This window comes from Ursus maritimus, unplaced genomic scaffold (genome assembly GCF_017311325.1).
Source record: "Ursus maritimus isolate PB19 unplaced genomic scaffold, ASM1731132v1 scaffold_36, whole genome shotgun sequence".
NCBI classification, from domain to species: Eukaryota; Metazoa; Chordata; class Mammalia; order Carnivora; family Ursidae; genus Ursus; species Ursus maritimus.
In genome coordinates this window covers 11,526,506-11,550,182 of record NW_024426230.1, presented here as the reverse complement: position 1 = coordinate 11,550,182, position 23,677 = coordinate 11,526,506, and the positions used below count along the sequence as shown (strand labels likewise).

Here is a 23,677-nt window from a genome sequence, read left to right as displayed (position 1 = left end):
AATGATGTGTCTTCAAACTTCTCCACTTTCTGATATATCTTAACTCTCCCCAAACCCACCCCAGCCCCTTTGAGAATCTCTTTAGGTAAAGAGAGTGTTTATAAATGTCAGTGTGGAGTGCTTATGAACGATGTGCAGGAAGATAAAAGGACGAACCCCCACCCTTGGGCAATCATGTTTTCATCTTCAAGTTTGTTGATGGAATTTCCAGCCACATTACTAGAGCACTTTATTGGTATGAATTTTGTGGACCAACCTCAAACCTCTTATTTTTCCTAAGCTTATTTGCCCTTTGTGCTCTTATTTTAACTTTATTTTATTTTAACTTATTTTAAGTTTATTTTTTGCAATGCAAAAAATACAAAAACATCATTATAACCATCTTTTATCTCATAGAACCAAGTAGGACAAAAACAATCTACAAATAAAGAGTATCTACTTTGGAGTCGGGGGATGAATACTTGAAGGAACTATATACTCTTCCTAATACTACCTAGGGAAAAAAAAAATGTCTAAATGAAATACTGCAGTAAAATGTAAGCTCTCAATTGTATTGATCTTTATTTGAGAGAAAAATCAGGCTTTCAATAGTTGCAAAGTCTGAAATAGAAACTATTTTAAAAGACCTGTTTTTACTATTTTACTGTTCATACTATTTTAAAAGACCTGTTATTTTAAAATAAATATTTTAACACAAAATTAATGACTAACGAAGTATTACCACTGTAATAATCATTAGGGATGAATAATGTATACAACTTCAAAAACATGTTCAAGTAAATTTACTACTCCTTCTGGGATTGCTGTTCACCTTACAGATTTAACAATATATATTTTTAAATTTTGGTTAAAGTGGGTACTATATTTTCATAGGTAGCTCTACCTAGAACATTTCTGAGAAGTATGTTTTAAAATACTGTCATAGAAGCAAGGTATACACAATAATGTTTCACAAAGACAATCTCACCACACCCCAAAGAGTTATCACACAAACATTATCAGTGGCACATCCAGAGAAGAATCAACTTGCTATTAAGATTTTGTCAGACAGAAAACAGATATGGGAGCCTGGCAACGCTGTATTCCTAACAATGCTGTTCTAAAACACACAATCATTTGACTGACTAATGCAATCGGGGAAATTTTGTTTCAAACACTATGCAAAGTATACCCTTTTGGGGATATGTGGGAAGAAAGAGATATGAAGCCAAATTCATTATAGCAATTTTGACTGGCTTCATTCATCTTTCTACTTATTCCCTCAATTACTTCACCAAAAACCAACTTACATGACAGTTGATCATTCACTCCATTAGCAGTCAGTCCGTGTAAGAATAATTCTGAGTGGTGTAGACTATTTCAGCAGTCACCTGACAAAACAGAACTCTTACAACATGTCAAGCAGGTGGAGTGGGTGGAATTGCACATGGATGAAGGAAGTACCCAGTCAGTCTGGCATTATTTGATCTAGGGTAATGTGACTTCATTGAGTTATGTCATGAAAGATGAATAGTAAGAAAAAAAATTTTGTGTGTGTTTTTCAGTAAATTCTAGATTGGCATTCACTAACACCTATTTATTTCCCCAAGTTATTTAACGTCACCTTTGACTAGCCAGATGCAATTATTTTAAAAAATGAGTCAAGATTATCTCTACTTTCCCCCTGCCATGTAATAAGTTTATAGATTAGAGAACTCATATCAGGCCTTCCTAAATCCTAATGAAATCGAACTTAAATGCTGCTACCAGGTTAGCTGTCTAAGATTCACAGTCCAAGTTTATAATTTCCAGTTTTTCTTTTTCTTTTGAAATCTTAGGCCTACATATACATACTAACAATGATTTATTTGGGTAATTATTTCAGATGCCCTAGAGAAAAACAAGCAATTCCACTGGTTTGATATAATTACTTTTAGTCTTAAGCTTTCCTCAATTAGCACATTCTTTTTGGCTACTTAACATATTTTTTTTTTTAAAGATTTTATTTATTTATTTATTTGACAGAGATAGAGACAGCCAGCGAGAGAGGGAACACAAGCAGGAGGAGTGGGAGAGGAAGAAGCAGGCTCATAGCAGAGGAGCCTGATGTGGGGCTCGATCCCATAACGCCAGGATCACGCCCTGAGCCGAAGGCAGATGCTTAACCGCTGTGCCACCCAGGCGCCCCTATTTTTTTAAAAGTCATATTCTAGGTACCTCAAAATCATCAAAATGCTAATATAACTACTTGAAAATATAATACTTATAATATTATAATTATTATATAAGTATACATAATATATAACTATAATATTAGATATAAGTATTATATGTAATACTTATATAATGTAATATAACTACTTGATATATAATACTACTTTGTTATGGAAATATGACAAACTTCTATTTTGAAAGTGGAAGAAGTATATTATTCTTAGGACCAAGTTTCAGTACCTTAAAATGAGTTTCATATAGTCAGTTAAAAAAACAGATTCCCAATCTAAGAATCATTAAGACTTCTAATAATTTTGAATGTTTGACTTTTATAAATTGCTTATTTTTGTAAGGCAGTATGAACACACTTCTGAGAAACTGTTTTTATATAATAGTGGTTCTCAAAATGTGGTCCCCCCAAACCAGCAGCATCAGCATTACCTAAGAACTTTTTAGAAATGTAAATTCTCAGCCCCACCCCCAGACCATCTGAATTAGGAACTCTGGGTGTAGGGCCAGCATACTGTTTTAACAAGCCCTCAAGGTGATTCTGAGGCAACTAAAGTCTGAGAATCAATATTCTAAAATATAGTAGAATCATTAGTGGTTCAGTTTGTAATACTACATATTTATTTTAAAGTTTCTTATCTTTAGGAATTAATTTTTTTCTAAAGAAATATAATGAGTACTTGTAGAAATATACAATTTGGATAAAGTAAAAAGTGCTTTCCTCGATTAAAGTTTAAGCTAGAAATAACTGGATTAATAACTGTACCTATAACTCCTACCATTAAAAACACTGAAAGGACCACTTTTTAAATTTATTTATTTTAGAGAAGGAGAGGGAGAGCAAGCACAAGTGGGGGGGCAGAGGGAAGAGGAGAATCTCAAGCAGACTCCATGCTGAGCATGGAGCCCGACGCAGGGATTGGCTGGATCTCACGAACCTGAGATCATGACCTGAGCCGAAACCAAGAGTCAGTTGTTTAACTGACTGCACCACCCAGGTGCCCCAAGAACAACTTTTTTTTTTTTTAATTTTATTTTATTTATGTGACAGAGAGACAGCCAGCGAGAGAGGGAACACAGCAGGTGGAGTGGGAGAGGAAGAAGCAGGCTCCCAGTAGAGGAGCCTGATGTGGGACTCGATCCCAGAACGCCGGGACCACGCCCTGAGCCGAAGGCAGACGCTTAACAACTGCGCCACCCAGGCGCCCCCCAAGAACAACTTTTTAAATTCCACTGGAAAGAAACTATTGCTAACCAGTTGACTAAAATTAAGAAAATTTTTAGAAATAATCTTCAATCACTTATTTCCAATCATTAGTAATCAACAAAACTTATGAAAGTAAACTGGGAAAAATGACAAGTTTTCGATTCTAGATTTCAATATAGAAAAAATTACTCAAACACCTTCTCAGAGCAAACATGGAGGTAGTATATGTTTTCTGAAGGGAAGTAGCAGCATGACATCCTGGTTTTGAGACCCAAGGAACAAGACCTTCTACCTCTAAATCCAGCCCTTAAGAGCCAGTCTTTAAGCAGGAGGAACAACTATATGGACAAAAGTATTTAAAAGTTAAGGAGGTTTAATAAAAATACTTCAATACTTAATCTAACATTAGCCATTGCAAACACAGCAAGGTATTTAAGAGTTTCTTTGCTACTCTAACATTATTAAAACATAATTTCAAGCACAGTTGGTGTTAAACTCCATAATACTTCTATAGTTTGGGCAAAAAAATATGCCCAAGATTACACACACACACACACACACACACACACACACACACAAAACACCGAGCATAGTTTATTGTATCTTAGGTTCTTTTTGTCACTAAAACATTTTATAAGAGGTTATGTAAATCAACAGAAAGAAATAAAATAACTTGGGTGGCAGGAAAAAAAGAGAACTCATTGCCAAGTAAATGCTACTGCCAAATGACCTTTAATGGCCAATACCCATGTTTCCATTTTTCTCTCACTGGAGTAAAACCAACTAAGAGATGGCAATCAAAACAAATTCTGCAGTGTTTCCACCAAACTACTTTCTATTCAATGCCCCAAGCATGCTGTAAGAATGAAAGCATTCAGTGCTGATCTCTGGCCATAATTCTTTTAAATTACATTATAAATTTTCATTCTGCAAAAGCTATTTTAACCAATTCTCAGTTATCTACAAAAATTGGTAGTAGAGCTTTGAACAGCTAGCAAGATTATCTAAAATGATGTACTTTTTTTCCTATATACCCTCTACTAAAGGAGCTTATGAACAACTGAAAATCCAAAACGCAAGCTGCAAAAGGAGCAAGGAACAAAGACACTAGGACTGAATTGTGGGTTGGTGTGTTTGTGTGTGTGTGTGTGTGTGTGTGTGTGTGTGTGTGTCAGGGGAGACAATGAGAAAACTCAACATAAGAAGCTTTCCGCTTTATAACCTTTTGTCTTTTAGATGAAAGGTTATTAGTATGGTGTCCCTATCTCCTCGAGGCAATCTCGCATTGTCAATTATTAATGATGAATTGGTGACTCAAAAGAAAAACTCATCTTAAAAATGAAAGTTGTGAAAGTATGTGTAAAGTATGAGTCACTGAGACTATAGAATTTCTACCTGATCACTCTAGAAAAAGTGATCAACAAATGCATCAGTTCTTTCCATATAAAACCACAGTGAAGGAAATTGATATTGGAAAAAAAGAACCTAGGCAAAGACAGTTTGCATGGGCATGTTGAGACTCTTTCCTAGCTCCTAGGCTAGACTTGACCATTATAACAAGCAAGACACCACCAATCTCTGTGTGGCCGTCATTAGAGCTGTTCAAAAATACTAATTCTCCTTCTGGGCACATGTGGTGAATTGCCTCCCCTGTCTTGCTGAACTCCGGCGTAGCTTCACAGCTTGCACCAGCTGCCAGTTATGAGCAGAAGTGATAGGTGTCGTACCTGAGTAGAAGCTTTATGAGTCATTGTATGCTCTACCACCTTCCCCCTTTCCCTCTGTCACAGTGACTGGCAATATTTCAGAAAGTTATTCTGAGTCCCGGAATGAGGATGATGATGACACAGATGATCCACAATGAACACGTAGCATGAACAAGAAATAATTTGTTTTAAGCCACTGAAATTTGGTGTTTATTACTGCAGTATAAGCTATCCTAATACTAATACTAATACAGTCTTTTATTTTCTCTATATGGTTACTATGTTTCCTATTTAATTATTTTACAGGAAAGTTAGTCATTAATTTAGAGACTCAAGTTTAGCTTCTAAGCATCAGTTAAAGAAAAAAAAAAGAAGACCCCCCCCCAACTAAAAAACTAAAAGAGGAGATTGTCTGTTATATTTAAATTAGGAAACTAAACACATCATAAAAAACTACCGTGCTGTTGCTCCTACAAAGTTAAGGCCATGGACAACTAATGCACTCACACAAGGTGGCTGGGTTTTGTGGGGTTTTTTTTTCCCTGTTTAAATTTATTGGACTATGTGCCAGGTACTGCATATTGCTTTTCAAGGATTAGCTCATTTAGTCTTTACATAAGGCATGAGGAAGCTAAGCGACTTAGCCTAGATCACAAACCTCGCAAGTGAACTAGCGTGCAAAGAGTGAAACTCAAAAAGTCTTTCAGAATTAACCCTGAAAGAGAAGCAGATGCTATTTCTAACAATGTAGACAATTTCTAATACAATGTACTGTATATTCATTTGTTCATTCTTTCATTCATCTACTAAGTATCCATTGAGCAATTAAGTATGTGCAAGGCCCTTTTCTCGGTGCTGGGAATATAACTGGAAACAAATGCACAAGATCTTCAATCTCAGGGCATTTACATTCTGATGGAGATTAAGAAAATAAACAACAATACGCACGTGTAATTGTAGAGACAAAGTGTTATGAAGGAATTAAATAAGTTAACTATTGCTGTATAATTACCTCCAAAACTTGAGTTAAAATAACCACTTATTTTCTCAAGATACTCTGGGTTGGCAATTTGGGTTGGGCTCAGCTAGACAGTTATTCTGTTCTGCATGGTATTGGTTAGGCCAATCCACGTGTTCACAATCAGTTGGCAGGTCCCAGATGACCTTACTTTCATGTCTGAAGCCTTAGTTGAGATGGCTGTGAGCATGCTCTCTCTTGCCCCTTTCTCCCTCTCCCTCTTCCTCCATGTGGCATCTCATCCTCAAGGAGACTAAGGTGGGCTTGTTCACAAGCTGGTGGCTCCTAGAGAGTGACAGCATAGCTGCACGGCCTCTTGAGCCCTTGCCTGGTCCCACAATGTCACTTCTGCCACATTCTACTCGTCAAAGCAAATCATAAAGCAAGCCCAGATTCAAGAGACGGGGAAACAGACTCCATCTCCTGATGAGACGAACTACAAAGAATCTGTGGCCATTGTTAATTCACCACGGAAGTAAGTAAGGTTGGTGTAACTGAAAATACAGGCAGAAGGTAGGAGAGCAGATGGGGGTTACTTTAGAAGAATTAGGGAAGACCTATGAGATGTTGATAATGAAGAAAGAACATTAAAGGCTGAAGGAATAGCAAGTACAAAGATCTTGAGGCAGGAACAAGTTCGGTATATCTGAGGAACAGGAAAAATTCTAGTGTGTCCATAATTCAGTGAAAGAGAAAAAAAAAAAAACAGACATGAGGCTGAAAAGAGAGGAAGGATCAGATGATGAAAGGCACTATACTCCATGATCAGGAACTTGGATTTTATTCTAAGGGTAAGTGAAAGTCACTGGGGCAAGGGTGAAAAAGCAAGACCATTTAGGAGATTAGGTGAGAGATAATGTTAATGGATATGGAAAGAAATAATAAGATTATGGGATATATTTGGGGGTTATGACCAATAAAACTTGCTAGTCAACTCGATGTGGGGCGAGTGAAAAAGAACAATTGAGGCTAGAATCTTTGGTTTTTGACTTGAACAATTAGGAAGTTGGTGGTGCCAATTACCTACTCACTTAAGCTTTAAAAAGCACAATTAGGGGCCCCTGGGTGGCACAGCAGTTAAGCGTCTGCCTTCGGCTCAGGGCGTGATCCCGGAGTTCTGGGATCGAGCCCCACATCAGGCTCCTCCACTATGAGCCTGCTTCTTCCTCTCCCACTCCCCCTGCTTGTGTTCCCTCTCTCGCTGGCTGCCTCTATCTCTGTCAAATAAATAAATAAAATCTTTAAATAAAAATAAATAAATAAATAAATAAAAAGCACAATTTAATTCCTACCTCTGATTATCTATGCAACACTTTTCCTAAGAAGTATTTGCAAGAGTCAAAACAGCATGTTGTTGGGGGATGGCTGTTCATAAAAAATTCATTAACCTAAAACTGCTCTAAAGAGATAAGTTTATTAAATGCAATCTAAGAAAATCCAAAATACTATATCCTGCAGCAGGTAATGTGAACGTGCTACATAAAGGTTGACTCAAGGGTTCAATGGTACAAGAGTTCATACCTGCCACTTTAAATTAGTAAAAATTTAAAATTTACTCAAATTTGGTTTCTCCCAAATTACAACATATTCTGGAGAAATGAATGTTATGAAAACTGCTTTGCAATACTTATTTAAAACAAATTCTTATCAAGTATTTTGGGTAAATGTTATTCTCTATTCTGACACCGTAGGTAAAATTTTAAGAAAAGAATCATATACAAGAATCACTGTTAGTAGACAACAACATGCACAATATACTAGGAATGTCTTATGTAGATAACATGACTATTAGTCTAATCATGTTCCTAGCATTTCCTAGCATTTATTGGCCTAAAGACATATCCTCACATCTTAAAACAGTATCTGGCATGGAACAGGTGCTCGATAAAGAGTAACTGAATCTACATCGTAATTCCCAGCTAAGATGCTCGAACTGTCCTCAAAATGGAGGCTATATAATTAATCTGTTGGTCATTCAGAACCCTTCCCTATTCTTTAAAATAAAAATATAAACCAGAACCTTTATTCTTCTGAAAATTTAAAGCCAGATATATATATTTTAAGCAGGATACACTTTACACTTGAAAAACATCTACAAGATTAGTAGCAAATCCTATAGAACTCTTAGAAAAAAACATAGGAATAAATCTTCATGACCCCAGGTCAGGCAATGATATTTTTAGATATGACACCAACAATGACAGGCAACAAAAGAAAAAAAAATCGATAAATTGGACTTCATCAAAACTAAAAACTTTCGTGCTTCAAAGGTTACCAGCAAGAAACTGAAAACACAATCCAAATGGGAGAATATATTTGCAAATCATATGTCTGATAAAGGTCTAATATTCAGAATTTATAAAAAATTATAACTCCACAATAAAAAGACAAGTAACAGTCTTAAAAAATAGGTAGAGGATTTTAAGAGCTACGCTTCCAAAGAAGATATACACATGGCCAATAAACACATAAAAAGATGCTTAACATCCTACATCATTAGGAAATGCAAATCAAAACCCACAAAAGATACCACTTCATACACACTAGATGGTTATAATAAAAAAGACTGATAACAGCAGATGTTGGTGAGGATGCAGAGAAACTACAACTCTTATATACTGCTATGGAAATGTAAAATGGTGCAGCCGCTTTGGAAGTTTGGCAGGTCCTCAAAAAGTTAAACAAAGAACTACCATATGACCTAGCAATTCTACTCCCAGGTATATATCCAAAAGAACAGAAAACATGTCCACACAATGCAGCAAAAGTGGTTCTAAGAAGGAAGGTTATAGCAATATAGGTCTACCTCAAGAAGTAAAAAAAAAAAAATCTCAAATAAAAAACTTAACCTTATACCTGAAGGAGCCAGAAAAAGAATAAACAAAAGCCAAACCCAGCAAAAGGAAGGAAATAATAAAGATTAGAACAGAAATAGGGGCACCTGGGTGCCTACCTCAGTCAATTAAGCATCTGACTCTTCGTTTTGGCTCAGGTCATGATCTCAGGGTTGTGAGATCGAGCCCTGCGTTGGCTCCACACTCAGCATGAAGTCTGCTTGAGATTCTCTCTCCCTCCCCCTCTGCCCTTCCCTCCACTCATACTCTCCCTCTCTCTCTCTCTCTAAAATAAATAAATAAAATTTTTCAAAAGAGATTCGAACAGAAATAAATGATACAGAAACAAAAAAACAATAGAACAGATCAATGAAACTAGGAGCTGGTTCTTTGAAAAGATCAACAAAATTGATAAACCTCTAGCCAGATTTGTTTAGAAAGAAAGAAAGAAAGAAAGAAAGAAAGAAAGAAAGAAAGAAAGAGGATCCAAGTAAACAAAATCACTAATGAAAGAGGAGAAGTAACAACCAACACCACAGAAATACAATTGTAACAGGATATTATGAAAGCCTATATGCCAACAAATTGGACACTTAGAAAAAATGGATATATTCCTAGAAACATATAACCTACCAAAACTAAAGCAGAAATAAATAGAAAATTTGAATAGACCAATTGTCAGCAATAAAATTGAATCACTAATCAAAAATCTCCCAACCAACAAGAGTCCAGGACCAGACGGCTTCACAGGCAAATTCTACCAAACATTTAAAAAAGAGTTAATACCTATTCTTCTCAAACTATTCCAAAAACTAGGGGTGCCTGGGTGGTTCAGTTGGTTGGAGGTCTGACTTTTGGTTTCAGCTCAGGTTGTGATCTCAGGGCTATGAGATTGAGCCCCGTGTCTCTCTCTCCCCCGCTCACTCCCTCAAATAAATAAGAGTCTTAAAAACAAAACAAAATAAAACAACAACAAAAAACTATTCCAAAAAATAGGAGAGGAAGGAAAACTTCCAAATTCACTCTAGGAGGCCAGTATGACCCTGACACAAAAACCAGATAAAGGCATCACAAAAAAAAAGAGAACTACAGTCCAGTATCTTTCATAAATATAGATAAAAATCCTTAACAAAATATTAGCAAACTGAATCCAACAATACACTAAAAAGACGATCGAGTAGGATTTATTCCCAGGATGCAAGGGTGATTCAACATTCACAAAACAATCAATGTGCAGTGTCACATCCATAAGAGAAGCATAAAAACCACACAATCATTTCAATATGTGCAGAAAAAGCATTCAACAAAGTATAACATCCATTCATTAAAAAAAAAAAAAAAGCACCTCTGCAAAGTAGGTCTACAGGGAACATACCTCAACATAATAAAGGCCTTATGTGAAAAACCCAAAGCAAACATCACATTCAAGGCGGAAAAACTGAGAGCTTTTCCCCTTAGGTCAGGAACAAGACAAGAATGTCTGCTCTTACCACTTTTATTCAATATGGTACTGGGAGTCCTAGCTACAGCATTTAGACAACATAATGAAATAAAAGGCATCCAAATTGGTAAGGAAAAAGTAAAACTCTCACTATTTGAGATGACATGATAGTATATAGAAAACCCTAGAGACTCCACCAAAAACTACTAAAACTGATGAATGAATTTGGTAAAGTTGCAGGATACAAAATCAATGTACAGAAATCTGCTGCATTTCTTTACACTAATAATGAAGCAGCAGGAAGTGAAATGAAGAAAACAATCCCAAGTACAACTGCACAAAAACAATTAAGTATCTAGGAATAAACTTAACCAAAGAGGTGAAAGACCTGAAAACTATAAACCACTGCTGAAAGAAATTCAAGACGACACAAAGAAATGGAAAGACATTCCACGACCATGGGTTGGAAGAGCAAATACTGTTAAAATGTCTATATTATTCAAAGCAATCTACAGATTTAATGCAATCCCTATCAAAATACCAGTAGCATTTTTCACAGAACTAGAATAAACAATCCTAAAATTTGTACGGAACCTTAAAAGACCCTGAATAGCCAAAGCAATCTTGAAAAACAAAAACAAAACTGGAGGTGTCACAATTCCAGACCTCAAGTTATATTACAAAGTGGTAGAGTACTGGCACAAAAACAGACACATAGATCAATGGAACAGAATAGAAAACTAAGAAATAAACCCACAATTATATGGTCAATTAATCTTTGACAAAACAGACAAGAATATACAACAGGAAAAATACAGTCTCTTCAACAAATGGTGTTGGGAAAACAAGATAGCTACATGCTAAATAATGAAACGGGACCACTTTCTTACACCACACACAGAAATAAACTCAAAATGGATTAAAGACCTAAATGTGAGACCTGAAACCATAAAAGTCCTTAAAGAGAGCATAGGCAGTAATTGTTCTGATATTGGCCATAGAACATTTTTCTAGATAGGTCTCCTGAAGCAGGGGAAATAAAGGCAAAATTAACTATTGGGACTATATCGAAATAAAAAGTTTCTGCACAGTGGAGGAACAGTCAACAAAACTAAAAGGCAACCTACTGAATGAGGAAAAGATATGTGCAAACAACTTATCCCATAAAGGGTTAGTATCCAAAATATATAAAGAACTGATACAACTCAGTACCCAAAAACAAATAATAGAAGTAAAATATGGGCAGAAGACATGAACAGACATATCTCCAAAGAATACATACAGGTGGCCAACGGACACATGAAAGGACGCTTAAAATCACTGATCATCAGAGAAATGCAAATCAAAACTTCCATGAGATATTACCTCACAACTGTGAGAATGGCAAAAATCAAAAACACAACAAATGACAAGTGTTGGCAAGGATGTAGAGAAAAAGGAACCCTCTAGCACTATTGGTGGGAATGCAAACCAGTGCAGCCATTGTACAAAACAGCATGGATGTTCCTCGAAAAATTAAAAATAGAACTACCCTATGAACCAGTGATCGCACTACTGGGTATTGGGGTATTTATTCCCAAAATACAAAAACACTAATTCAATGGGATACATGTACCCCTATGTATACTGCAGCATTATTTATAATAGCCAAACTATGGAAGTAGCCCAAGTGTCCATCTCCATCCATAAATGAATGGATAAAGAAGATGTGGGGGGGTGTCTGTGTGTGTGTGTGTGTGTGTGTGTGTGTGTGTGTGTTTGTAATGGAATATTATTCAGCCATAAAAAGAACACTGTGATTTGCAACAACATGGATAGAGCTAGAGAGCATAATGGTAAGCAAATACATATGATTTCACTCATTTGTGGAATTTAAGAACAAAACAAATGAGCAGAGAAAAAAAATACAGAGAGAAAGACAAATCAAGAAACAGACTCTTAACTGTAGAAAACAAACTGATGGCTACCAGAGGGGAGGTGAGGGGGGTGGGTGAAATAGGTGATGGGGATTAAAGAGTACACTTATCATGATAAAAACATTAAATAAAATTAAAATTTCTTTCTAAAAAGGGGTAGTTCACTGAATATTCAGTTCACTGGCCGGATTCAGCTGTTTTATCTTCTCTAAAATGATTTGCTTTTCTAGATTTGGCCTTTGAATCAAGATTAAACTTTCTAAAAGGTTGTTACCTGAAAAGGTCATTTAATCTATATCCATGCCTTTCAGGAAGGTAATTCCTCAGTGTCAATAGAGTTCTCTGTGCAACTTAAAAAAAGAAAGAAAATATCCGCACAAAAGCCTGTATGTGAAATGTTCCCAGCAACATTATTCTCAATAGCCAAAAAGTGGAAACAACCCAAATACCACAAACTATGAACAGATAAATAAAATGTGGCCTATCTATACAAAGGAATATTATTTTGCAATAAAAAGGAATAAAATAGTGATTCATGTTATAAACAGATGAACTCTGGAAACATACTAAATGAAAATACGAAATGTCCAGAATACGCAAATCCATAAAGACAGAAAGCAGATTAGTAGTTGCCAAGGGACTAAGAGGAAGAATGAACTGGAAGTCACTACTAATGGGTATGGTGTTACTTTGGAGTATGAAAATATTCTGGAATTAGATAGTGGTAATGGTTGCAAAACTTTGTGAATATACTAAAAACCACCGGATTGAACACTTTACACTTGACCTTAGCCAAAAGTCCAAGAACCAGCTGGACTGTACACTTCATATATTTTTTTAATTTTTACTTATTTTTATTATTTTTTTAAAGTAGGCTCCATGCCAGGGTGGAGCCCAATGTGGGGCTTGAACTCACGACTCCGAGATCAAGACCTGAGCTGAGATCAAGAGTCAGATGCTTAACCGACTGAGCCACCCAGGTGCGCCTGGACTATACACTTTAAAAGGCTGAAATAATGAATTACATCTCAATAAAAGAAAAAGAATACTAATGCAGATATGAAAGAATTGAGGTATGACTTGGTCAAGACCCTAAATTATGCCCAAAGTGAAATCTAACTTGGGACTTTACGATCCCCATTTTCATTTAGTATATCCTGTAATTGTATTAAGACACCAGAAACTCTAAGATAAAACACAGATTAAATATTCATTTAATAATAACTTTTCAGCAAAAAATTTTCTTTTTCAGTAAACAACAAAATCATATATTAATCCATACTCTTCCATACCATATTCTTTTTTCAGAATCACAAGTAACATTTAAATATAAACCTTCACATCTAAGTTAAAGGCTCTTGTGAATCACTTTTGGCCGTAACAGCTCTGTACAAATTACATACTGCTCTCCTTAGAACCTGTGTTCGTCATCTTTACTTCTTATATCACTTCTAGGACCAAGAGCAAAGACAGATTGAAGATACTGGGGTATTACCTGTATTCCACATTGATTATTGCTTTTTCTTTCAATGAATTTTGCCATTCTGCCTTTGTTACATGTGCTGTAAACAATTTTTTCTTATTTACCAAGTAAGTTAATCGACTTGAATGTCTACATGAGAAGGTTTTGGCAGGCAGAAGTTTGCAGCCTGAGTGACAGCTTTTCAAAATGCAAAAATCAGTTACAACAACTTCTCCTTGCTTAAAAATTCTGTACCTCACTCCGAAAAATGTGTCAATTACCACTACCTTTTACTGCATTGTTAGAAAACCTTCAGCAAATATTTAAAGTTCAGATTAAGGTTAATATTAAACTGTGCAGAGCTGCCAATACCACTACTCAACTGAGGTGACAAGTGGATGGATAGACATATGTTATGTACGGATGGCTAAATTTGCATATACCCAAGCAATGACAACCACCAATAAGTCTCAACTCCACAAGTTTCTGCTGACATCATATATAAGACATAATCTGGCTTCAAAAAATTAAAATACAAAAAAGACGTATATGGAAATTGAGAAAATAAATTCACAAGAACTTATTTTTGGCTCCTTGACCTCTGTCACTCCTAAGCTGTAGGCCCTTAGGCCAAGATATACAATCACGGTGCTACTCCCTAAATAATGAAGGTAAAAATGGTCTTTTCTTATCTATGAGCTGACTTACAGAGAACACTGTTGGATATGTAATAATTAAATGGAAAAAGACCAAGAATTTGTAATGTATTATACAGAGAGCTCATGGGAAGAACATAAATTATCTGTGCATTATTCCACAGAAAAAATCCAGAAACTTCTTCACACAAAGATGAAAAAGCTTAAGGCACACAGAAATAGGATTCCTAATATTTCCTTTATTCATGCTTATAGGTGACTGTAGTAAGAAACAGAAATAAAGTAGACATATCAAGAATATCTTAACTAGTCAAGAATATTACCTTTCTGGACTATTTAATTTTGTTAATAAATGTTGTAAATCTAAAAAATGATGGTGGTGGGGAACCTGTCCAGCTCTTTTCACATAACAGATTCACAGCACAAATGTGGCTCAATAGTTGCAGCAATCATGTAATAAGTAACCTTGAAGAAACTTCTATTCCGAGGCTTTGTAGGAGTAAAAATTGCTACAATCATTTTGGAAAGCAATTTGGCAATATGTACTGGGACCTTAAAATATCCACACTCTTTGACTTCCATTTCTGAGAATCTGTTTTAAAGAAATCATCTGAAAGCTGCACAGAGATCTCCCAAGCACTATTTACTGTAGTGAAAAACGGGAAACAATCTAATACGCCCATCAACAGGGAAATGATTAGAGTTGTGGTACATCCATAAGATACAAAGTATTATATAGTTATCTTAGAATATTTACCAAGAATGCCTCTTCAGTTTTTTCTTTTCCTGATGGTGGTTTGCTTTTTTATTTTAAAGTAATACATACTCATTGTGAAAGAAAATTTGAAAAAGACAAATGAAAAAGTGAAATCCTCTCACTCTCTTATACTCTATCTCCACCTCCAAAAGTTTATTATTGTTAAGATTTTATGTAGTTTCTAGAAAACTTCTGGGCATATACAGACTTAGCTAACAAACATTTATACGGATAATCCTTTACTTTGTTTTAACAGGTGGGGCTATATAAGCTTATTATTCTTCAAATTGCTTCTTATACTTATTTGGCTATTATTCTGTATCAGCACATACAAATCTACCTCATTCATTTAAAATAGATATTTCAAGACTCTTAACTATAGAGAACAAACTGATGGTTACCAGAGGGGAGCTGCATGGGAGGATGGGTGAACGAGGTGAAGGAGATTAAGAGTACAGTTATCGTGATGGGCACTGAGTAATGTACAGAATTGCTGAATCACTACATTGTACACTCAAAATTAATTTAACACTGTATGTTAACTATACTGGAAATAAAATTAAAAAATAAATAAAATGGATATTTCAATATATATCAGGACCTAGACTGATAAATATTTAGGTTAATGAGACTTTGCTGCTTACCAACAATGCTTAACTAACATACCTGGAAATATAACTTTATGTGTTTGTGTCAATGTATCAGTTCCTACAAGGAGTATTTCAACATTTTAGGTATTCAGAGTTGTTGTCAAATCATCCACCAAAAATACTGTACTGATACTCTTCTCCCCACCTCTCCAAACCATTCAAAATACTGGATACAACCAACTTTTTAAAATCTGCCAATCTGGAATATAAATATTTTTATTTGAGTATCTATAATCATGAATAAAGTTAAATCACTTTTCTACTGGATGGTTCATCTTTTTCTTATAGGCTTATAAGAGACAATGGTAGTGTCAGAAAATTAGCCCTTTGTCACATGTGCTGTAAACAATTTTTTCTCTTTGCTGTTATCTTTTAACAATGTTTACAGTATTTTTTAGTGTCTAGTAAACTTCTCTGTTCTTCCCATTAGGGCTCCTAGATTTTATATACGCTTTCAAGGTGCTTTCACCTCAAATATTTTTAAAAGTACATGTTTTCTTCTACTCCTTTTATAATTTCATTTTTATTGAGAGCTTTCAACAACTATAAATTAAAATGTAGATATACAATTATTTACAAAGGTGAAGCTCAACTAGGTAAGAAAAGCAAAAAACACTGCAAGGTAATAAAACACTGACAGTGGTTATTGTTCAATATAAGGTTATATATGATCTTCTTTACTGTAATTTCCAAATTTTCTATGTACATTACTTTTATAATCAGAAAAAAATAAAATTTCTTAAACTCATCATATTTAAAATTTTTCTTAAGTTTTTGATGATACTGGCTTCATTTCTCAATTATTATTTGAGTACCTTACCTAGACTGAGTCTAATACTAGGGTAGAGCTTTGCATTTTCTTTTAACTCTATTGACACAGATGACCCGACAGGAAAAAAACCACCAAATAAGGGTCTACTGAAAGCAAGAATTACAGTTCCAGTTAGGAAGTTAATCTGAACAGTAATCACAATAATAGTTACACCTATTACATATTTCCAATGTGCCAAATGCTTACATATATTAACTCATTTATTCTTTACAACATCTTTGTGAGATAGGTATTATTGTTCTCTCCATTTTACACACTGGGAAACTAAGGCACAGAGAGGTTAAGTAATTTGCTCAAACCATAAAAGCTCTTTACTCTAGAATCTTATTTCTTCTTTTTTTTTTCTTTTGAGAGAGAAAGAGTGAGCAAGCGAGCACAGGGGTGGGGGGATAAGGGGGTGGAGAGGCAGAGGGAGAGAGAATCCTAAGCAGCAGGCTCCACAAATAGCACAGAGCTGGCATGGGGCTGGATCTCACAACCCTGAGATCATGACCTGAATGGAAATGAAAAGCTGGATGCCTGGGGCGCCGGGGGGGCTCAGCTGGTTAAGCCTTTGCTTTTGGCTCAGGTCATGATCTCAGAGTCCTGGGATCGAGCTCCGCGTTGCGCTCTTTGCTCAGTAGCGTGTCTGCTTCTCTCTCTCCCTCTGTGATCTCTCTCCCTCTCTCTCAAACAAACAAACAAAAAAAGAGCTGGACACTTAACTGACTGAACCGCCCAGGCACCCCTGAAATCCTTATTCTTAACTTCTAAACTAAAATCCTATTTAAAAGATTAATGGAAAAACTGGGAAGCTAGTTCTGACAATCTAGAAAGTGTTAAAGAATAAAACTAAGCCACAAAAGGGCCTGACAATAGATTTATTAAAAAAAAAAGAGAGAGAGAGAGAGAGAGAGAGGTCTATGACAAATATGACATATCTTTATTTTTTACAAATCTCTAGCTTCAGAGATTTGAGAAAAAACTTGAGAAGGAAATCTTTCCTTCTTCCTTATTCAGGTGGCATCTCTAAGCTGAGCCTCTGAGCTGTGGTTTCCCAAACATAATGTCAGTGCACTCTGCCAAAGATAACAGTGCTTTGAAGAGCTAAGTAACAACAATTACTTGTCACATAAAGTGTTGCTAACATTAAAGTATTTGAAGAGTAAAAACTAAAAGCAGTGGTAGATGCCCATGATTTCACTGGTCAATCATTTGTTCTTTGCCTCTTCATTTGCCAAAATCTGCTAGGATCTTTCCAAATGTGCAAATTTTTTCTCATATAACGCAAGGGGATGTATCCACTACATCATTTTCAATGTGTTACTTTCCCCAAAAATGTTCACCCAATGTAGGCTATATATTTCTGGCAAGTCAATTTTTAGTGCTTTGTGTGAAGCTGAAAATCAAACCAAAGGTAAACAAATAACAAAACTTTACTTCTCACAGATTAGAGAAGGAACTTTTTAGAATGAGCCCTTCTGATTCTGAGCTCCACCATGCATTAGAGATAGCAATTTTATGTTTCATTTTCTGACTTTGCCCTTGTCAATATTACTGCCTCAAAGATCCCTTCAAGCACCTAAAAGACAAAATATTTTCAACTTGTTTTTGTGTTTTTTAAAAAATAAAGGATTGAAAACTACATACTTGACCACAAAAATGTAGGCACAAACATAAAGGAAAGGCATATAAAGAAATTTCTGTAAACCAACCTTGTGCTTTGAGTACTTGTAAGCTTTTCTGAGTATAAATGGTCAAACTGGACTAGTAGCATCTCTGAGAAACAGGTTTTAAGTTGGCAGCAATTTTTAAGAAATAACAGATTAACTACAGATGAATGGCCAAAACCTGCCAGCGATAAGAACCATAAACTTGGGGGCACCAGGGTGGCTCAGTCAGTTAAGCATCCGAATCTTGATTTCAGCTCGGGTCATGATCAGGGTTGTAAGTTCAAGCCCCCTGTTAGGATCTGCGTTCAGCAGGGAGCCTCATGGAGATTCTCTCTCTCCCTCTGCCCCTCCCCCTGCTCTCTCTCTCTCAAATAAATAAATCTTAAACAAAAAAAAAAGAAAAGAAAAGAGCCACAAGCTTGAAACCCAGGAGCTCTCTACAATAGAATTCTGATGCTATGACTGCTTTCTAAGGATTTGCTATACAAAGTTTGTTTCACTTTTCTAATATTCTTATCTATAAAAAGGGGATTAAAATAATTGCTCGCTACTGCTATAAAAAAATCATGATATTCCTATTAGAAACTACTTATAAACTGATAGAACCTCAAATGACTACCTTACAAAAAAAGAACTGCTTAGATTCATTTATGAGCATACTGTTTGGAAAAAACAAATACATTAATATCTCGATAGTTTATGTTGATAAATTTCAAATAGAGAATGTGACACACACGGAAATGATAGAGTAACCCAAAGAAAGAGTAGAGATGTAGAAGAAGGTTAGCTAAAAATTATATAAGAAAAAGGCATGATATGGCCCTTTATTATAGGGACTTTTTTTAAAAGAAGGCTCCATACCCAGCGTGGAGCCCAACACAGAACTTGAACTCATGACCCTGAGATCAAGACCTGAGCTGAAATCAAGAGTCAGACACTTAACCAACTGAGCCAGTCAGGCACCCCTATTATGTGGACTTTTTAATCACTCTTGGCCCTCCTAGAAGAGCCACTTACTTGCCAGAGACGAGAACAGTGACTCTTAGATAAGCAGCTAGTTACTGTGACACCTTTAGGAACTTATTTTTAGAGGAAGGAAAAATGGGGAGTTAAGAGACCCAAGGAAGATCACAAATAAGTACAATAAATATTTCTAGAGATTTGGAATAACAATATAAAACTTGTACTTACAACTTGAGATTCACGAGCTTTAGGAAATGTTTTGGCAACATTGAGCCCATCGATGACGATATCAAAAGGAGGACAGCATTTTACAAAGTTCTGAAATCTCTCAAGTTCCTAAAAAAGAAAAGCCGGATAAAATATTAATAAGAACTTAGCAAGGACTTTATTAGAAACACACTGCTATGACTTTTATTATTGTTCCAGTAAGTAAAAATATTAATCCCTTAAAAATATGCAAACTCAAAAATACTTTTGAAATGAAATCTGAAAAGACCAGACTAATAGATGCTACTTCATGGAATTATCTGATATGCTTTATAATCTCATAGCGCTTTACACTTCATAGAGCACTTCCACATGCTAATTGCATTTGATCCGTAACCAGCTCTGGCCTGCTAAATTCACCCACATGGCAGTCATGATGAAAATGAAATGTCAAATTCTCTATAACCTGCTCTTAAGCCAAGGAGATATAAACCTCAGATACCCTAGTCTACCAGCCCAACAGTGTTGAAAGAACAAGGCTCTATAATAGTCCCTCTTGGTCATCAAGATGATTTTGCTTACTTTTGGCTATTCTGAAGAGTTGAAATATTCAACAAATATTTGTGGGGCATCTACTATGTGCCCAGCAATTGCTAAAGAGACAAAACTCTAATGGAGCCTGCATTTTAGTGGAAGGAGACACAAAATAAACCAAATAAATAAGTTAATAAATTATATTAAATGGGGGCGCCTGGGTGGCACAGCGGTTAAAGCGTCTGCCTTCGGCTCAGGGCGTGGTCCTGGCGTTATGGGATCGAGCCCCACATCAGGCTCCTCCACTATGAGCCTGTTTCTTCCTCTCCCACTCCCCCTGCTTGTGTTCCCTCTCTCGCTGGCTGTCTCTATATCTGTCAAATAAATAAATAAAATCTTTAAAAAATATATATTAAATGTCAAGTGTGATGAGTGCTATGGAGGAAAGAAAAGGAGGAATGGGAGTTCCATTACTGGTAATGATGGAGTAGTCTGTACTGGACTATCAGATAATATAAGTTCTGTATGAAAGACAACTATTTGAAGGCACTAGAGAATGACCAAAAGCAGGCAGAAATTCAACAGAACGCAAAATTTGAAAGACATTGTGGCTACCTGAAGTCCAACTGAGTCCCATCGAACAGCCAGCATCAACCATCAGACCCATGAGAATGAGGAAGACTTCAAGACGACCTCAGCCCCCTTTTGATTACAATGGTAGAACACCCAAGCAAGAGCCACACAACCGAATCTAATCAAACTCAAGAACCACGAGAGATAATAATAAAAATAATAAGTGTTTCTGTTTAAAGCCACTACATTTGGGTGGTTTGTTATCTACCTATGGATAACCAAAAAAGAAAGGAACTGTGCCAGGTGAAATGTGCCTATATATGGCTTTTCCCCAAAGGGTACTCTCCAGTTAGCATGGTTGACAGAGGGGGCTGGAAATCAAGCAGAAAACTGCAGACTTACTGGTTTGAGAAATCAGAAGACAGCATTTAGGGATGTCAGAGAGCCTGGAAAGTGAGAAAGTGGATGCTACGAAGGAGGGAACCACAAAAGTCTGTGTAATTCTGCCCAAATCCTTGGCTAACTCTTATTTCTACATGCGTGCAGAAGACTCTGTGGGCCCAGCAAAAAAGCAACAGATGAAAGACTTAAAAGACCTGAGCAGAGATTTCAGTTACTACTCACTACAAAGATGGCAGAGTCTGTGTTAAGAGTCTAACCAACTTTAACAGCCTGGCAAAGCAAAAAATCAGTAACCTCTGGGAAAAGATAACAGAATCTTTTGCCTTTGCATTGTGTTCCCCACAATGTCCAATATATGATTAAAAGATTAATAAACAGGAATACCTGGATGGCTCAGATGATTAAGTGTCTGCCTTCAGCTCAGGTCATAATCTCTGAGACCTGGGACTGAGCCCCACATTGGGGTCCCTGCTCAGCAGGGAATCTGTTTCTCCCTCTCCCTCTGCCTCTACCCCCACCACTGCTCGCGTGCTTGAGCTCTCTCTCTCAAATGAATAAATAAATTTTTAAAAAAGATTAATAAACATTAGAAGAAATAGAAAAATATGACTCATGGTCAAGAGAAAAGGAAATGAACAGAAATCAATCAAGGTCTAGACACTGGTCAGCAGGCAAGAACTTTAAAGTAGCTCTTCTAAATATATTCAAGAATTTAAAGGAAAATACAGTTGTAATGAAATCAAAGAAGGAAAAACAGAAAAATGTAAACTATAAAAATGAACATTCTAGAACCCAAAGCACATATGTGAAATAAAATATTCACAAGATGGACATTAACAGCAGATTAGGGATAGCAGAAGTAAGGAACAGGGAACATGAATCATAGAGCAATAGAAATTATACAATCTGAAGAAAAAAAGATTGAAAAAAAAGATAAAGCCTTAGTAACCTACCTGTGCGATAATGTCAAACAGACTAACATATGGGTAATTACAGTCTACGAGAGGATAGAAAAGAGTAGAAAAAAATACTTGAATAAAGGCCAAAATTTCCCCAAAATTTGGTGAAAAATGTAACTTACAGACCCAAGAAGCAGAGCAAACACAAGGAAGGGTGAAAATAAAGAAACACAAAGCAGGATAAATCACAGGTAAATGAAACATGCAGATGTGGTATGTGTAACAACAACAGCACAAATGACAGGAAGTGGTAAATGGAATTCTACTGCTGCTAGGTACCTACTTCTTTTTTTTTTTTTTTTTGGCTAGGTACCTACATATTATGTAAAATGGTACAATATAAACTCTAAGTCAACTAGATTACGTTAAGGGTTCATATTGTAATCCCAAGTCACACATTAAAAAATAATGCAGAAAAGGTATAGATAAAAAGTGAACAGAAGAATAAAATGAAACAGTGGAAAAAAAATTTGATTAGCCCAAAAGAACATGAAAGGAAGGACAAAGGGACAAAAAAAATTTTGGATAAATAGAAAATTAATTACAAAATAAAATATTTAAATTCAACCCTACCAAAAATGTTGTTTATAACAGATATACCATAAATATGAAGATATGGGGCACCTGGGTGGCTCAGTTGGTTAAGCATCTGCCTTTAGCTCAGGTCATGATCCTGGAGTCCCAGGATTGAGTCCTGCATCAGACTCCCTGCTCACCAGGGAGTCTGCTTCTCCCTCTGACCCTCCCCTCTCTCTTGCTCTCTCTCTCATTCTCTCTCAAATAAATAAATAAATAAAATCTTTTAAAAATATGAAGATATGGATAAACTCAAAATAAAAAGTAGGGGGAAAATATGTATCAGTAAGCTTAAGAAAGTTGCAGTGACAGGGGCCCCTGACTCAGTTGGTTAAGCATCTGCCTTCAGCTCAGGTCATGATCCCAGGGTCCTGGTCCTGGGATCGAGCCCCACGTCAGTCTCCCTGCTCAGTGGAAAGTCTGCTTCTCCCTCTCCCTCTGATCCTCCTCCCCACTTGTGCTCTCTCTCTGTCTCAAATAAATACATAAAATCTTTTTAAAAAATAAAAATAAATAAAAAAGAAAGTTGCAGTGACAACGTTAATGTTAGACAACATGGATTTCAAGAAAAGGAGTATTACAAAAATAAAAAGGGAGACTTCATAGTGATGACAAGCTCAATATATCAGGAAGTCACATTAATAAATAAGAAAAAAACTTCAAAATATATGAAGCAAAACTTGACTGAATTGAAACAAGGAATAGTTAGGTCTACAATTATAGATGGCAATTTCAACATTGCTCTCTTCATAACTGATAGAACAAGTAGGAAAAAAATCAATGAGGATATCTAAAGGACCCTACACCCAACAACAGCAAAATATTTATTCTTTTCATACGCACATATAACACAAAATATTAAAATCTCAAAGGTATGTTTGCTGATCACTCACACATACAGACAACCAGAAACCAACAGCAGTAGATATCTATAAAAGTCCCAATATTTTTTTTTTAATATTTTTATTTTCTAAGTAATCTCTACATCTAATGTGGCACTGAATTCACAACCCTGAGAACAGGAGTCGCATGCTCTTCTGACTGAGCCAGCCAGGGACCCCAAAAGTCCCAATATTTCTAAATAATAGCCCAGGAGTCAAAAAAGAAATTACACAGGAAATGAGAAAATA

General features: G+C 35.9%; 1 protein-coding gene across 1 annotated transcript in view; it reads right to left on the bottom strand.

The window, feature by feature from the left end:
• PRORP (protein only RNase P catalytic subunit) overlaps positions 1-23,677 on the bottom strand; it is a 133,583-nt gene that overhangs the window by 65,561 nt on the left and 44,345 nt on the right. The window contains exon 5 of the mRNA XM_008694130.2: positions 19,525-19,632. Within this exon, the coding sequence (XP_008692352.1) occupies positions 19,525-19,632 (108 nt within the window). The remainder of the gene's footprint in view (positions 1-19,524; positions 19,633-23,677) is intronic.